Source organism: Ischnura elegans, chromosome 13 (genome assembly GCF_921293095.1).
Source record: "Ischnura elegans chromosome 13, ioIscEleg1.1, whole genome shotgun sequence".
NCBI classification, from domain to species: domain Eukaryota; kingdom Metazoa; phylum Arthropoda; class Insecta; order Odonata; family Coenagrionidae; genus Ischnura; species Ischnura elegans.
Window position 1 is genome coordinate 18,465,112 of NC_060258.1, and position 17,935 is coordinate 18,483,046.

General features: G+C 41.7%; 1 protein-coding gene across 2 annotated transcripts in view; it reads left to right on the forward strand.

The window, feature by feature from the left end:
- LOC124170121 (Golgi reassembly-stacking protein 2-like) overlaps positions 1–17,935 on the forward strand; it is a 116,149-nt gene that overhangs the window by 9,195 nt on the left and 89,019 nt on the right. For both annotated transcript variants that reach the window (XM_046548809.1, XM_046548808.1), the window contains exons 3-6: positions 6,174–6,377; positions 11,068–11,158; positions 15,381–15,507; positions 17,040–17,250. In XM_046548809.1, the coding sequence (XP_046404765.1) occupies positions 6,174–6,377; positions 11,068–11,158; positions 15,381–15,507; positions 17,040–17,250 (633 nt within the window). The remainder of the gene's footprint in view (positions 1–6,173; positions 6,378–11,067; positions 11,159–15,380; positions 15,508–17,039; positions 17,251–17,935) is intronic.

A 17,935-nucleotide genomic window follows, 5' to 3' on the forward strand; every position in this document is an offset into this window, starting at 1 on the left:
AGGCACAGAGCTCAGGGAAACGTGTTAATAATCACCCATTATAACTGCCTAAGGTCGGAAAGTTTCCTCCGTCTGATAGGATATTAATAATACGTATTTAAGCCAAGCACTACTAGCTAGCGTGGTACTCACCTACCTGCTTGCATCTTGCGTAGTATCAGTGTTCAGAGCCTCGCCCCAAGGTCACCTCAGTTGCGGCAGTGGGAACCAGAACGACGTCACACGGACTTTTTCCCGGCATTCATACTTACCCATTGTGTTTTCGCGCTGTTGAAAATTTTCACTTTTCATTTGATCACGAAAAATAGATATCGTCATTTAAAAATCTAAGAGTGTGAAATACGTACTCCAGGAGTAATAATCTTTCGATTTGGCAATAAAAAAAATGGGAAACCACCCTATTATCTGTTAAGCTAATTCATTTAAACAGTATGATCGTAATTCTTCGTTAAAACTTTCGCGGGTGCTCGTCATGTTGAATTAAAACTTTTGGGCTATGTCGCCGCGTCAGATTTTGGGTGGCCCCAACGTTTCCCGACCGATGCTGGTCGCTTTCTCAAGGGAATCTGAAGAGGTGGGATTTAAAAATGGTACATATAGGTATACGTGTCAGGTGGTGGGGGGAGGGGAGTGAGAGGTTGGAGGAGTAGGTTGTCGATTATTTTTACCGATTACGGGTTGCCAAGTACGGCTGATTTTAAGGCCAGTGTCTCTGTTGAAGTTGTTTTTCTCCTCTTTAGATATTTCTATTGCTTCTCTTACGAGTCTCTGTTTAAAGCCTTTCACTCTCGCAACAATTTTTGCTTCCTTAAGGTCGATTGTGTGGCCCAGCGCTGCGTGTTCGGCTACCGCGGACTTCGTTGACTGCCCCAGTCGAATTGCTCTCTCGTGCTCCTCTAGACGTGTTTTAACCGATCTGCCTGTTTCGCCGATGTAGTTCTTCCCACAGGTCTGGCAAGGAATTCGGTATACCCCTTCAACTTGTAGTGGAGTTCCTTGAGAGTATCCTTGATGGTTTTCAATATATGTTTTATCTGTACATGAGGCGAGAATATTGTCCTTATCTGGAATTTGCGTAGGATATTTCCTATTCTGTCAGTCGTCCCCTTAATGTATGGCAGGAAGGCTTTCTTCTGGTCGCTGAGGTCATTTACAGAGGAGTTCGCTGCTTCTGCGGTGTTGATTTTGATCTCGTTGTTCTTTCTGATAACTTTATTAAATGTTCGAGAGCTAACTCTGTCGTCGAATCCATTTGCCCGTAGAATGGCCTCTAGCTTCTTCCTCTCTTCGGCAAAATTGTTCTGGTCGCTTATTTTTAGGAGCGGTGAATTAACGTGTTGACCACTCCATTTATTTGCGCTGGATGATGGTGAGATAAGGCGTGCAGGTACCGATTTGTTGTTGTAGGTTTTCGATACACTGCATGCCCCAATGTTCCGTCCTTCTTCTTTTCCACGAGGACATCTAAGAATGGAAGTTTTCCGCCTTCCTCCACCTCCATTGTAAACTTTATGTTGCTGTTGATCCCGTTCAAATAAGTAAAAAATTCCTGAAGCTTTTCTTTGCCATGCGTCCAAATGATAAAAGTGTCGTCGATGTATCTGACCCAAATCTTCGGCTTGTAGGGGGCGTTCTGAATGGCTGTATCTTCTATGTGCTCCATGAATATATTTGCAATTGCTGGGGAGAGAGGAGAACCCATTGCTGCTCCAGACGTCTGTTGATAAAAATTATTCCTCCACCGGAAGAAAGTGCTCTTGAGGCAAATCTCTGTCATCTTGACGATGTTTTCTCTGAACCTGTCTTTTATGATATTTACCGCCTCGTTACAAGGAATATTTGTGAAGAGCGATGTTACGTCAAAGATGTCTAGGATGTCTTCTTCTTTGACCTTGACGCCACTAATGATCTGAAGAAAATGTTGTGAGTTTTTCACGAAAGATTTAGCGTCTTCTACTGCGGGCTGTAAGATCAGTGCCAGGTATTTCGCTAGTTTATATGCTGGTGAGTCAATGGCGCAGACTATGGGTCTAAGGGGCACTCCTTCCTTATGAATTTCTGGCAGGCCGTAGATACACGGAGTTTTTGGATCCTGTGGGTTGAATCTTCTTCTATCGGCGGGATCTGGTATATACGTCTTGATTATTTCTGTCACTATCCTCTTGTATCGGGCGGTTGGGTCTCTGTCGATCTTTTGATAAGGTCCTTCCACGAGTAAATCTTCCATCTTCTTGTCGTAGTCTTCTTTCTCTAGGACGACCGTCCCGTTGCCTTTGTCAGCTGGTAAAATCACGATGCTCTCATTTTCTTTCAATTTTCTAAGGGCTTCTCTCTCCGCCATGGTGGTATTGTGCTTCTGGGTTTTGCTTTTCATTCTGAGGATTCGGCAGGCGTCCTGTCGAACTATTTCAGCCTCGCTGGGGGGCAAGTGGCCAGTGGCGCTCTCTACTCCACTGATGATTTCTTCTACTGGAATTTCCTTTGGCGTCAGCGCGTAATTGAATCCTTTTTGAAGGATCGACTGGGCGGCAGGGTCCAGGGGAAGTTTTGAGAGGTTGACGATGACCTATACCTCGCATTGTGGATTGTAGGGTTTCTGCGAAATTTCCAATCTTGTAAATTACCTCTTCTGCTTCTCCATCGTAGTCTCTGCTACCGCGATCATGTGTGATGCCGTCATCCTTTCGAGCCTCTCGAAATCTTCCTTCTTCATGGCATTGGCGAGAATGATGTGAATGTTGAAAAGTTCCTTGCCGACGTGGTCCAGTTCACGGCGGGTCTCTTGAATAGTTGCTCGTAGTAATTGTTTACTGGCGTTGTGAAGAATCCGGGGTGTGCGTTGAGAGCGAAGATGATGACGTAGTCTCAGGAAATTTGGCAGAATCTGCTGGTCTCGGCAACATAGTAGAAAGGATAGTTGGCATAGAAGCGATGACTTCTTGGCTCGGAGTTTGTCGAATTTCTTCGATCGATGTCGCAATTCCTCCCCATAGAGGCGTCGTAATTCTTCGTTAAAACTTTCACGGGTGCTCGTCATGTTGAATTAAAACTTTTGGGCTATGTCGCCGCGTCAGATTTTGGGTGGCCCCAACGTTTCCCGACCGATGCTGGTCGCTTTCTCAAGGGAATCTGAAGAGGTGGGATTTAAAATTGATATATACAGTACACTCCCGATTATCCGGGGTAATGATGGGGAGAGATGGCACGGATAATCGGAAAATCACGGATAATCCAAACTTTCAGTTAAATGTCTTTTAATGTTCATAATTTGCTTAAAACAAACAATATATTATTATTTATGCAGTTATTGTGTTGCTTTAGAGTGCTTCCAGGACTCATTGAGAGCTTTCTTCGCCAGTTCGCGATCTTTTTTTAGCGACGATAGCGTGGATGTACTCGTATTATTAATGCTTTGTGTATGGCCTGGTTTCGAAAACCACGCATCCGTGGCTGTGTGATAACGGATACAGGAAAAAGGTTTGCACGAATGCTTCAAAACCACTGCTTCACGTCGCAAACTACACTGTCAGGCACTACGCCACGTACTCGCGTCTCGCACAAGTTGCCCGGGTTGAAACTGCTGCGGGACTTGTATCCGTGATCAAGGAGCGCGGTCGCGCACTGCGAGGCTTGGAAAACAGGAACACGGTGCTCCCGTGAATGCAACTAGAGCGCGATCGCTTCCGTTTTACGAAGGGGATTCTAACGGAAATGATAAGCCCCGTATGTCCTAGCATTGATGCAGTAATTCTGGTGATTTTGCGTAGGATTTTTAAAAACAAAGATCGCGGAAAAAATTGAGCGAGAGTGAAAATCATGCACGGATAATCCGCAACCCGGATAAACCGCAGCCGGATAATCGGGAGTCTACTGTATAGGTATACGTGTCAGGTGGTGGGGGGAGGGGAGTGAGAGGTTGGAGGAGTAGGTTTTCGATTATTTTTGCCGATTACGGGTTGCCAAGTACGGCTGATTTTAAGGCCTGTGTCTCTGTTGAAGTTGTTTTTCTCCTCTTTAGATATTTCTATTGCTTCTCTTACGAGTCTCTGTTTAAAGCCTTTCACTCTCGCTACAATTTTTGCTTCCTTAAGGTCGATTGTGAAACATCTATTGAAAACCGTCAAGGATAGAACTCCACTACAAGTCGAAGGGGTAAAAGTCACCCATTTAGTCACCTACCGTTCCTGAAAAATGTGACGATAAATGAAAAGATAATCGAAGCATAATATCCCATAATAAACAATGTAAAAAGTGAATATCGACTCCTAGACCTCACAATTCCTATGCAAAAAAATGTTAGCGTATCATATGTGGGGCATTTTTTACGATGGGAATGCCAAACTATGGCATAATTATGAGTTCATGTCTTCATCGACGACAGTAACAGCAGTGACGTAAATCCTCCTCCATTTTTGTATCTTCCCGCATTTGCTTTTCGGCTTCGCTCTGGTGTGCAGTCCAATGAATACTACTTGCACTACCAGACGCTACAGACGGTGCTCCGGAGCACCGGTCCATAGGCCCTACGTTCGCTACGAGAATTTCTTTTCAGACCGGTCAGGAGCGAAATCAAAATGGTGTAAATGAACGAGGGCGGGCAAACTGGAAATCGAAAAGATGGTTTTAATTGCGAAGTGAGGCGGGCGGGCGTCGCCTGGGCATCTTCATGGCTGAAACATCGTCGTAGTAACTTCAGGAACCAAAATTATTGTGAACATTGTTCTCTTGGACATTTTCGTGGAAATTTCTCTGATGCTAAAATTTGCTAAAACAGTAATCACAATTAACAATATACACACAGTTTTACACTTTGTTTAGACTGACTGTATTACCGCCCACGAAACGAACAACCTGCAACGCCTGCCACTTCACCTTTTTTCTCGTGCGAAATTTAAAAGACTTGACGTTATCGCGAAGCGAAGGTGCGATAAACGAAAGACCATCTCAAAATTTTCGTGACATTATCGCGAAGTGACGTTAAACGGGGTGACGTAGAACGAGGACTCACTGTATTTAAATAAAAGATTGTAGCACTTTTCCACAACATTTTTTACCCTGTACAACACGTTTCAGCTCACATAGCCATCATCTAGTACAATACCAGCTGATGTCTTGCACCACCTCTTCCACCAATGGAAGCCTGAATCTGTTGAACCTATCATTTAGTATAGTGATTTCTGGACTAAAAGACATTATTATTTAAAAAAAAATAGATACGCATTTTGACGGGTGTTGGTCTCCCACGGTAGACAAGTGGTATAACTCCATTTCTCCGTGAAAACATTAAATTATATTTTAAAAGAGTATGTACTGTTAAAAATAAGTATAAGTCAGAAAAAATGAAGACTACCGGAAAAAAATTCTAGGCAATATGATTAAGTAAGTAGAGGTTAACAAGTAAAAAGGTATATGGTACTTTTTCATTTTTCACACAGTTTATTTAAGACGATAGGTGTCATTGCTGAGGCAGCATCTTCAGGTTCAAATTGTTCAATTTCGGGCTTTGCTCTCCGTCTGTGGTGCCATGCGCAGGACCTGGACTGCAAGTCGCATAATATGCTCAGCAGTCCATACCACCTTGTCCGGTACAGTCCACAAATTTCCACAGGGGAGAATAACGCCTCGGTAGCTTAACTGGCTAAAGCACTCGGCCGGAAATCGAGGGATCCGGGTTCGAATCCCGGTCAAGGCGAATGATTTTTTTCCTCTATGGATTTTCCACACGATAACAAAAACGTTAGGCGGAGGAAGACGACAGTGCCCTGGGCAGTCGACGTGTGCATTGAAATGAAGGAAGGATACTCCTGCGGACGAGGAGAAGGGAGCCTGGCAACGTACATTAACTTTTTAATTGTTTACTATGGATTTTCACAAAGTTAAGCCTGAAACCATCAAGTTTTAGTAGGGGTTGCCCACCAAAATGATTTTTCTGGTCCTTCAAGTGTTTAACCCGTAGCCTGCTCCCATCGTCTATCGACGATTTAAACTATTTTTCTACTCTCTGAGTCCGTAGGTGCTCAGAAGTTCGTCCTTTGACAAGTAGATGTCATGCGGACATCTTTTACTCCTCTTTTTATTTTTATTGCCCGCCAGGAACCCTTAGTAGCCTATTTCAGATTATTTGTGCAGTTAAAGGGTTAACAAAATAACTAGTGTGGTGACTGTTGTTGCAGGACCAGGACAATGAGATGCTGAAGGAGGCCCTGCGTGATGCGGTGGGGACGGAGGCGAAGATGTGCGTCTACAGCAGCAAGACGCAGAGCGTGCGCGAGGTCATCGTGCGGCCTGGAGAGGGTTGGGGGGGACAGGGGCTGTTGGGCATCTCGATACGCTTCTGCTCTTTCGAGGGAGCCAACGAGAACGTTTGGCACGTGCTGGTAAGAATCAAACAACCAATTTCAGTTGATGCTTAATGACGCTTAATTTTATTAATCTTTAACACTTAGGGTGCTGGGTGAATATCACCAGGTCTTTACCCCAGTGCTGGCTATTTTTTGCACTTTTCAAAGCGATGTTACAAAAAGAATTTTTAAGATATGCATGAGTGAATAGCATTAGTTTTAAGACCATACTTTTATCTTTTGAATTCACATGGAAATATTTTGTATATCATAATGCATAAAGAAACTGCGGAAGCTAAAAGAAAGCCTGTATTTGTATTTTCAAAAAGTTGAAAAATCATTGTTTTTCATAAATTTATTTATAAAATAATCACAACACACTAATTTGAAATAGTAATTACCAATATTTGAAATTATAATAGTAATCAACATTTAAAATGATAATAATGAATATTTGAACAATAATAAAAATCCAATTATAATAGCTATATTGTAAAGTTCTTCCTTGTGTGAAAAGCTGGAAGCATGGCTCTATGCAGAGACCAATCTTACATGTACTACACTGATAGGAAGTACATTTTCTGGCAGCTTTCCCAGTCGTTTTTCGCCCTTTTTCGAAGCACACCCTACACCTCTTTCGAGCCTTCTTTTGTCCTGATGGTACCGGTATTTTTTCAATGAAATGCTTTTCAGATATTCTAGTTATCTTGGCTCTGGCGTTTTCAATGGGCGATTCGTCTTCCAATGTAACTAACTCCGAACAAATTTTTTGCGTAAAATAGGTGACTGCAACGGATTTTTGGCTTAACTGATTGTACATGATTGTGGCATTTGTCACTGCCATAACTATTAGGTGGAATGCCAGCTTACGCCACCACTTCACTGATCGATGATCCAGGGCACCGTAACTCATTAGTTGATCAATTAGATCTACACCAAATTTTTTCTTATCATAGTCTATTACTATCGCAGGTTTAGTTTTCTCCCTTCCTCTGCGATCTTTGAAAGTGATCATGTCACTTGTATGTCTAGTGGAGAGCAGAAACACATCACGTTTGTCTTTCCAACGCTGGACTAATATATTTTCATGTCGCGTGAAAACATGCTCTCCATGAGATTGGCGAGCATTTTTTATCGCCAATGGAATCCCCACCCTATTTTTCATGATAGTACTTACTAATCCCGTTTGAAGGCTTTCCAATTCATGGGCCAGGGCAATGCTTGTGTGAAATCGGTCTGTATATAATGTGTGACCCTTTTTAGCAAGCGTAGCCAAAAGTCTCTTGACTATAGCCAATCCAGAGTTTTCCTGGCCATGAAACACATCCACATTCCAAACAAAACCACTTCTTGCTTCTGGGAGCATGTAGAGTTTTATGCCTTATTTGCTTGGCTTCTGAGGCATGTTCACTTTGTAGCTAAACCTACCACGAAAGGGACAAATTCCTTCATCTACAGTTATATCCTCCGCAGGTTGGTAGGATTTTTGAAATTTATTTCGAAAATCCTCGAGCAATGGACGCACTTTGAATAGGGGGTCGTGACCGTCTACGCCTTTTTCAATGAATAATTGGTTGTCCGCAAGATGGAAATTTCCTAAGATTGAAAGAAGTCTATCTCTAGAAAAAACACCAGGACAGAAGCCACACGCCAAGACTGGATCAGTACTCCAATGATCAGGGATACGAGGACGTTTGCTAAAGCTCATGTGCATTATAACGGCAAGAAACTTTTTTACGTCACCTTGAGTCACTGTTTTCCAGGATTGCAATCTGCTTTTTGCGGATAGTATGTTCCCTCTCCTCAGTTTTGCGATTCTTTGCCTTGCATATAAGTTCGTATGTTCCTTGATACGATTTATCAAATCAATGTCGAAAAATGTTCAAAAAATTCATCATCTCACTTGAACTATTTAGCCCAGTATTTGATTTCACACCATAGTCACCAGTGAAGATTACTTACTCCAAGGATGGAATGATTATCGTTAGAATAGAGGCTCGAAAAGTAGCTAAGTTCCATATATGCTAAATAAAAACCTTGGGAACTGCGTCAATATCACTCCAAATATCTCCCGGGCCCGCTCCTCTGTTAGTTGACCGTCTTCCTCTAGGTGCACCTCTATGATTGCACATTGTTTTTTGAGCTTCTCCTCGCTTACTTAGTTGTTGCACCATTTCTGGTTCGTTCAAACCTTCAGTCTAATAATAAATATCATATGAACAATGAAAAACAGTAATTGTACGAATAAATACTGCGCAAAAAAATATGTAAAAGAAGTCAAAAAAAGGTCACGCGGGTTGCGTTACTATACGCAAGAAATGGAAATTACCTGTTGAACTATCTTTGTTGGGCATGTAATCAGCATCGCAATCTGAGTCATCAAAATCACTTTCACTATCATCGCTGTCGAAACAATTCAATGATTGGCAATGTCTTCGTCGGCAAGATTTCGCTCCATGATCACTGGCGAAAGAACACACAAATGATGAACGAGGTAGGGATTTCCAAACCTTCAGACACATTTTGTCTTGAAGGAAAAAAAATATGACGAAATATATGACTTGTGGCATTAACTTCACCTATAAGAGCAAATGCATGAATCTGAGTAATACCAGCTGCGTAACTTTGAGGCGGGAGCCGCCACAATGTAAACAAAATGCCCGTCGTAATATTACGCCTCCCGCAAATTCTGCAACACCTCGCGCGGCATAATATTAAGCGGTTAGCACTCAGTGTTAAAAGTCTTAGCAGACATAAGTTGTACACCAGTGACCTTTTATGATCACAATTACTCAAATTTAGCACTATCCTTGTATTTTCCTTCGATTGTATCTCCTAACGTTAAAACGATAATGATTATTTTAAGAAAATAAGACTTGGTTTAATTCGTAATCCTGAAGTATGTATGTGATGTATTTAGTGCACGAACACTTTAATACTCTCTCATGTATTCATGAGATTTGGCTGAGAAGACTTCTTAGTGAATTTGCAAGTCTCATTCTCCTGTAAGTAGTATTAATTACCAGTGAATGTTCGTGCTGAAAAAACATTATCAGCCTTTAAGAGAGCTATTTATAATTATTTACTGTTGCCATTCCTGAATGAAATATGAAATCTAATTCCTTTATTCAACTTTAAACTAAATTATGGACTCAATTTAAAGTTGAATGATACTTCTTGCTTTTTATTGCTACAGTGGAACGTGGTTAGTACGTTCCTCCTTAGTACGTTTTCCTCCTTAGTACGACGATTTCTCTCGGTCCCGGTACCATCGGAACAAAATACAGGCAAAAGTATTTGGTTAGTACGTTTGAAAAAATTGCGCTTTCCTGGTTAGTACGCTCAATTGCTAGCCGTGACGCAACCCGCAATTCGTTCTCCAGTATCTTCTTAAGGGTCGTAAAGCTCCGAATTCATGATTTAATTTATTATTACTAGCCATTAACATTCTTGCATTCATTCCACATATCTTTCTTCAACTGTGATTTATCCAAATGTATTTCTCAATTCTTATGACGTGATGAATAATAAAATTTATCAGGAATGTCTGACTATGCAAAACTGCAGCCAATGAGAAGGCCCAATTTTCCCCACCCCGAGCTCCTCACCTTCTGTTACCTCTGGAGTGCCCACTGCGCACAAATTTCACGAGTGGGCAATTGTTGCTATTGCACGAGTTATCATGATGAAGAAATGAGTCTTATCCAATTCCCACTTTATCTAAAGCAGTACTGCACGACGTCAATGCGACGGAGTACGTGCGTATTTGACTACTGCTGCGGGAGCAGACGATGCTCTAAATCTCCACGCGAAGCTTAGCTTAAAAATACTTGATCTCGGCACGAAAGCAGACGTCATTAAACAAATTTTTAAAGTTAATTTCAAATGTATAATATAAAATCTTCTTGTAATTACGTCGTAATCCAATAATCTTGCGTGTTATTATTCGATATATCGATCGATATAACAATCGATATGGCTTTATTCCAGAAGCGAATGTTTACGGCTGTTGCCGTAATTTAAGGTTAATATAATTTTGTCCAATTTTTATGATGTTTAAAAACAACCCGTTGACATACTCAGGGTTGTTGTTATATTCTCCGAGTATGCTGTGACAAAAAAGAAATGACTTAGCTTTACTTGTCCTCTTTCTATAAATACATATAGGATAAATCACGGGAGAAAGACGCCGTTTTCATGTAATTGTCTTTGGGAAATCTATAAAACATTGTGATTTTTATTCACATGGTATTGATTTTCAATGTAGCGCCCATTTTCTTTATTTTAAAGGTGAAAAGAGTTCAGGAAGGTGATCCTACGAGAACTACCGATAGTAATTGTAATTATGACGACTTTTTCACAGATTGCAATAACCCCGACTGCTATTTTTTACTTTCCTCGTTAGCACGTTTTCCTGGTTAGTACGTTCATTTTTTGTGGTCCCTTCAGAAACGTACTAAACAAGTTCCACTGTATTTTTTAATATTATGTACTTTAAAGTCTTTAAAAATCTTCTAGTCTGAAAGGGTATTAGTCGGTTGATCTTGAATAAAAAGTACCTTTGAGGATAGGTTATTTGTTGAAAAAGGTATCGTCATTTGCACTCGAATGAGATGAAGTCAATCTGGGAAGGTGCCTATTCCAAATTGCAGGACAATGAAAAATACAGTGCTATTCCTAATTGTTGATTGTTGATAATGTTTGTGATTCCTTTGTCTGCCACCAGGAGGTGAACCCATCGTCGCCAGCCGAGGAGGCCGGACTGAGAGCTTTCGAGGATTACATCATCGGAGCCGACTCGGTTCTTCACGAGAGCGGTAAGCATTGTGTGGGGTGATTGGGGGCCCAAGTCAAGATAAAAGTTAATAAAAAAGTGATTTCTTAAGAAAAATGCTGTGAGAGTTAAATTTTTTCGGTTCTCGGTACTAGTCCGATTCTCTCCCATCGGTTCTCGGTTCTCGATACTCGGCTCCAAGGATGAACTATTATTATCTGAATTAATGGCAAATTTTGATGAACAACCACAGGAAGTGAATGACAATAATTTCACTAAAGAATTAAATTAGCAGGAAAGCTCTGTAGAAAAAATCTTAAGATTGTCTCTGTAATTTTATTTTCATATTAAAAAAAGTTTAAATAACACGTTGATAAAGAATGCATGATCGACCAATGTTTCACATTACATCAGGTAGCCACACTTTCTTTCTCCAGGTCTTGACTTTAAAAATTCAACATTTTTACCCTATTTATTCTTTTTTGGTAGAAATATTGCCTGCAGTACTGAACAGGCGTTCAGTGTAAACAGTAGTGGTTGAATGTTGGTGGTGGTTTTCAGGAATAGGGTAGTTTCCTTCATCAATGAAAACGAAAGGCATTGATTGCGATTCGTTACCCACCATTAGTGTATTCATAATACACAAATTATTTGGTTTTTGAAATACCGGTTTAGACGAATGGCAAGGGTCAAATTTTATCCTCATTCGAAAAAGGCCAGATTGGTGCCCATGCGATTCCACTCCACGTGACGTCACAGGGACCTAGTTTCTACACGAGGGGATAGGAGTTATACATCGTCTGAGGTTACCAATGCATGCATGAGGCACAGAGCTCAGGGAAACATGTCTTAATAATCACCTATTAAAACTGGCTAAGGTCGGAAAGTTTTCTTCGTTTGATAATGTATAAATAAACCTTTTTTATGCCAAGCGCTACCAGCCAGCAAGATACTCAGGTACCCGCTAGCATCCTGCGTCCTATCAGCGCTCAGAGCCTCGATCAAGGTCACCTCACAAGGCGGGAGGGGGAACCAGAAATTCGTCGCACGGACTTTTTCCCATCATACCTACTTACGCGTCGCGTTTTCGCGCGCTTGAAATTTTTCACTTTTCATTTAATCGCGAAAAATAGATATATAGTCATTTAAAAATCTAAAAGCGAGAAATACGTTCTCCAGTAGAAATAATCTTTCGATTTAGGCAATAAAAAGTAATAGGAAACCACCCTATTGCTGCGTAGGTAACATTTTCATACTCAAATAACGTTTCACTCCTCCTACTGGGTGCGTTATCAAGAGAATGGGAGGAAAAGTGTTCTCGTCCTGAGCTTATACATGTTTCGTTACCCATTGTTGACCCGATTTTGAATTTTTGACGACAGCCGTTGGTCATTATATTGGGCCAGGAACCCTCTCCATACGCTAATGACGCAGGCCTTTTCAAAACGCTAAACCACCGAGCCAAAATCGTGTGTGATGCGGAGCATATCAGTGGTGAAATGCAACACCTTATGTGGGCACTGAAAGGTAATGGTTACAGTGTCTCTTTCATAAAAAGAGCGATGAAAGAAAGACACCCGCCTCAAGATGACGACCACAAAGGGAAGAAGCCATTAACACACACGAAACTTCCATACATCTCCGGGGTCACCGATAGAATCGCTAGAATCCTACGAAAAGGCTACATCAAGGCTGGCTTCTGCAAGGTGAAGAAAATTCAAAATATCCTACCTTCACTGAAGGATAGCCATCCTCCCCTTCAATCCATGGGAGTGTATGAGGTTCCCTGCTGCTGCAGCAGAAGCTACGTGGGACAGCGCAAGCGTTTTATCTCCCAAAGGCTTAAAGAGCATGAAATAGTGTTTAAACTACATCAGTGGGACGCATCAGCTGTCGCTGAACATTACGCCTCCAGCCCTGGGCATAAAATAATGTTTAACGCTGCACGGGGGCAAAGAGGGAAGAATATCATCCACGTCTTATACGTGAATCCGTCAAGATAGCTAAAAGGCACAACAACTTCAATAGGGAGGATGGATATATAACCTCAGCCGTATATGGAGAGGGTTCCTGGCCCAATCTAATGACTGACGGCTATCGCCTAAAATTCAAAATCAGGTCAACAATGGGTTAACGAAACCTATAATATAAGCTCAGGACGAGAACGGTTTCCCTCCCATTCTCTTGATAACGCTCCCTGTAGGAGGAGTGAAACGTTATTTGAGTGTAAAAATGTTACTTACCTACGCAGCAATTCCCGAAAACCACCACCAACATTGATAAAAGAATCTGTGAAAATCTTCATACGAAAAGTAGTGGTTGAATTTGATTGGCCACGCGAAATATGCTTGGAGCACAGCTTACATACTTCATAGCATCTTGATCAATAGAGGAACTCCCCCAACATCTGATGACATCATCGGTTAATTTGTTGTAACTAGTGAGTCAGTTAAAAATATGTTCTGTATTCTGCGATGCAGCTTAAATTGACATCTCACTTGCATGCTTCACTGTCACAGTTCCTATAACCTCAACAATAAACTGCTCATTACGCCAGAACAGCGACACCATGGATAAACTGAGCGGACGTGAGCTAACGCTAAAGTGTAATGCAATGTTGCATTCTGCAGGATAACAAACACCTTTCGATGCCTTGCATAGGTTTATCAACTTATGACAATTTCTCGGAACATATCTTGCTCGTATGTCGAAGATTTACTGTACGTGTACGTGATTCAATTGTAACACCACTTTCACTAGAAAAGATTTTCCGCTGGCCACCGTTCATTGCAGTCCACAGGGTGTTGCATAGAGTCGCATTTTCTGAACACCGCCTGAATATCACGGCTGGCAAGAAGTCGTTTCGTCTGAAAGCGGCCTCAGTGTAGCATTGTCTGTATTTGACACGGTAGAAATTTGAACCAAGAACCGGCAGTACCGAGAGCCGTGTAGCGGAAGCGACCTATCTCTAAAAATAACTGTTGTGAGTAGTCCTTTCAGAAAAGCATCTGGGTCTCTTCTATCTTCTTAACACTTTATTTAATTTATTTTATATGATATTGATACCCTGAGTATGTTATAAATAAAACAAGAAATGAGTGCGTAGAATGTTATGATTGCAAAATAACTTTGGTTCTAGTAATCTGAGTACAGTGAAACCTCTCTTTAACGAAACTCAAGGGACCGAAATTTGTCCGTTTCGTTGATCGGGAGTTCGTTCCCCGGATGTGATACGCACGTTGCATCATCCTAGGGGCACGGAAATTGAAGCAAGTCTGCATGCGTTATCTTCATTCTACCTTTGCACGCTTCAAAACAGTGCTGATTTCTTCAATTGCAATGCAAATTGCAGGCCAGAGACCACAATTAGGAAGCCTAAGTGCGTATTATTCAATCACTTCGCGTGCTTTTTAATCGGTTTTCAAAAATCGGTTTCGTAAAAGAGGAGTTCGTTCATTGGGGTTTTTCACTACCGTGTTTACATTGGCAATTGGCCGGACCAATAGCATTTGTTTGTTGAACGGAGTTCTTCGTTTAGCGGGAGTTCGTTAATGTGAGGTTTTACTGTATTTTTTACTACATCTTACGTATAGGCTTCACGATAGACAAGCGCATTGTGGAGGCCTCCTAAGCTCAGGGCCCAAGGCGATTGCCGATTGGCTGACCTGGCCAGACCGCCCCTGGTGGTAATCACCAGGGGTGGTTTGGGCTGGCCAGAGCCACTCCAGCCCCTCTGTTTTATGTCGAGAGGTATTTTGTTTTGCAATCGGTCAACAGCCCTTATTTTGACCTTTCTGAGCACAAAATTGTAGATGCCTGTTCAAAAAGCGTGCTGGAAGTGAGATGATATTGATGGTGGTGGCTAAGTTAAGAAATGCCATTTTCTCTTAAAGGTCATTTTACATGGGGCACTTCATTTTGCAGGTTAGCACTGAAAATGTTTGTTGAAATTGCAAAAATGCATGCTCGTGATAAGAGCAGAGGTTATTTTGCCGTTTCGCATCCATGCATCCTCACATTTATTCTAGCAATACTCCGCTATACACGACGAAATATTGATTACGCCTCCGTATGTGCGTAAGATTGTACAATTATGTGCTCTGTGTAAAATGGCCTTTAGAATTGGAATAAATCGCTGGATTAAACATGTGTTATTACAGATTGACTCAGTATAAAGAGCATAAAATGGCCTTATTTCTCAAGATACTTATGAAAGTGATTGCGTCTGTTGCAGAAAGTGTTACATGTGTTTGTCTTTGTTGCAGAGGATTTGTTCTCGCTGATTGAGGCCCACGAGGGGCGTGCGTTGAAGCTGTACGTGTACAACACGCAGGAGGACGCTTGCCGTGAGGTGACAATCACGCCCAACTCGGGATGGGGTGGAGAGGGGAGGTAAGTGAACATTCAGCACTCTAGCCAACAACCTTATCACAAAGGTCTCGCTTTTACGAAGCAAATCGTTGGTCCCGGTGTAGGAGCCGATCCAATCTATAGTTAAAGGAACGTCATTAAGAAATTTAAGTTGTTACTAAATCTATAATCCCTGCCCTGGGCCTTATTCATGAAGGCCTTGATTGTGTCGAATCCTCGACAATGTCGAGGTGGCGGCGTTCAAGCCTCCACGTTTCCGTAGGTTGCAATTCCACGAAGCTTATTGTCACTGTTTCGAGGCCGCCCTAAACGGAATAAATATCAAAGCGACGTAGGCCTCGGCCTTATTTCGAGTCATGTTTATCCTCAATTTACAAGGATTGCAGCTGCAGCTGGCATATTTAGAACCTTATAGTTAAATAGCTGACGTACGCACAATGGTGATCACGGTCTTATTTCATGTATTTAAGACGGCAAAATAGGTATAATGATACAAGTATAATTTTATAATATGATAATTCCAAAAACCGAAGTTTCATGACGTTGTTTCATGAGCTATCACCTGTGAACTAGCCTTAAAGTTATTTTCTGTGAAGAAGCGTTATTAAATATTCGCCATCACGAATCTCAGTCACATTAGAACAATATTTATATAGAGGATTTTACAGCCCTCAAATTCGTGAAGTTAGGCAAAACTCATAAACTCCCACTAACTGATTTAGGGTCGTGTCTACGTTCGTGTTGATTTCGTGATTATCATGGTTTGTGTTCTTCTTTCCGATGCATGGTATATGGCTGTGTTTTCTGATGTAGGTGATCAATGTAGAAATGTTGGAAAGGAGGAAAATCTCAGTAGTATAATCGAGAAAATGATAACTTAATTGAGGCTTGTTTTTTTTACCTAGACTATAGCTCGCCAGCATGGAAACAACTTACAGCTGTAGAGATAAATGAGTGTGCTTGTTTTGAACTGTAGTACGTGGTGGTTCTCTTTGAACTTGATAATTTATGGAATACCTAGTGCTCTAAATGCATTGTACTTATGTGTGGATAGCATGAGATAATTTCACATCAGTTACGTTGTCATATACTTTGCAGTTAAAAGAATATGAGAACAATGACATTATTACACAAGAATAGCCATTAGAAAAAATTACCCTGGACCGGGAATCGAACCACTATGCTATCCATGTTCTTTAACCTAACTATTGGTTCTCAATCACCTAACACCTAGTGCCGTGAGCCTCGGTATAATTGCCATGGGAATTAAAGCGGTCTGCGAAGTGGCCCGGAAAGCCAAAGGTCCGTGGTTCGATTCCCGGTCCAGGGGAATTTTTTCTCATGGCTATTCTTGTGTAATAATGTCATTGTTCTCGTATTCTTTTGGCTGTAAAGTGTATGACAACGTAACCAATGTGAAACCCAGCAAGGCCTCATCCATATTCTTCACTGGGAAAACTGAAGACGTTGCATTAAAACTCCAGACATTTGCTGTTGGTTTTTTGTTGTATTGAGTGGTGGAATGAATTTCGATCGTTTTCTCTCCCTTCTAGTGTTGGTTGCGGCATTGGCTATGGATACCTCCACCGCATCCCAATCCGTAACAACCACGACGCCAGAGGTAAACCGCGTGTCGTCAAGGCAGCTGTCACGCCTCCAACTTCATCCCCCAAAGAACAACCGGCGCAGATCCCAGCTGCGGCGACGCCCACGCAAGCTGTCTCCCCACCATTGGCTCCTGCTGCATCTGATTCCATCCCAAAGGTATGATTGACAACGCCGTGTTGGTTTTACGAGTCATGGCCCCTTTGCGGACAAAATTAGCCATGAATGTAAATGAGCACATTACGAAAAACTAGATTCCCAGATTTGGAGCACTTTTGGAAAGTATTTATTACTGCGTACTCAAGCAGCGAGGGGGGGTTTTGGGGGATAAAAACCCCCCAGAGCTCAGGGAAATTTTGAAGTTTAATCCATTTTACTTAATTGGATAAGATATTCTATATTATTATTACAGTATTCTACCGATTAAGGTAGGTTTCCATGGAGTACTCAAGAAGTGATCTGGGAGCCTCCCTTTCCTTCCAGCACTGCCTTCTTTAACTCACAGTAAGGCCTACTCCCTTTCAATCCATCTAAAAATCCTATTCTTTTCCTTCCCCTCCCTCTTTTCCCTAACACTCTACCCTCTAACACCATTTTCAACATCCCCTCCTCACTAAGTACCCCTCCCATCCATACCTTCTGTCTCCTCCATACCTCATCTAAAAGCTGCCTCTCATCATCCACCATGTCCAGCACTTTGTCGTTCCTTTTCCTCTCTGTCCATTTCACCCTCTCCATTCTTCTCCGTACCCTCATCTCGAATGCCTCCAATCTTCTCTCGTCGTCTTTCCTCAATGTCCACGTTTCCGCACAGTAGAGCGTCACACTCGAGATCAAACTCTTC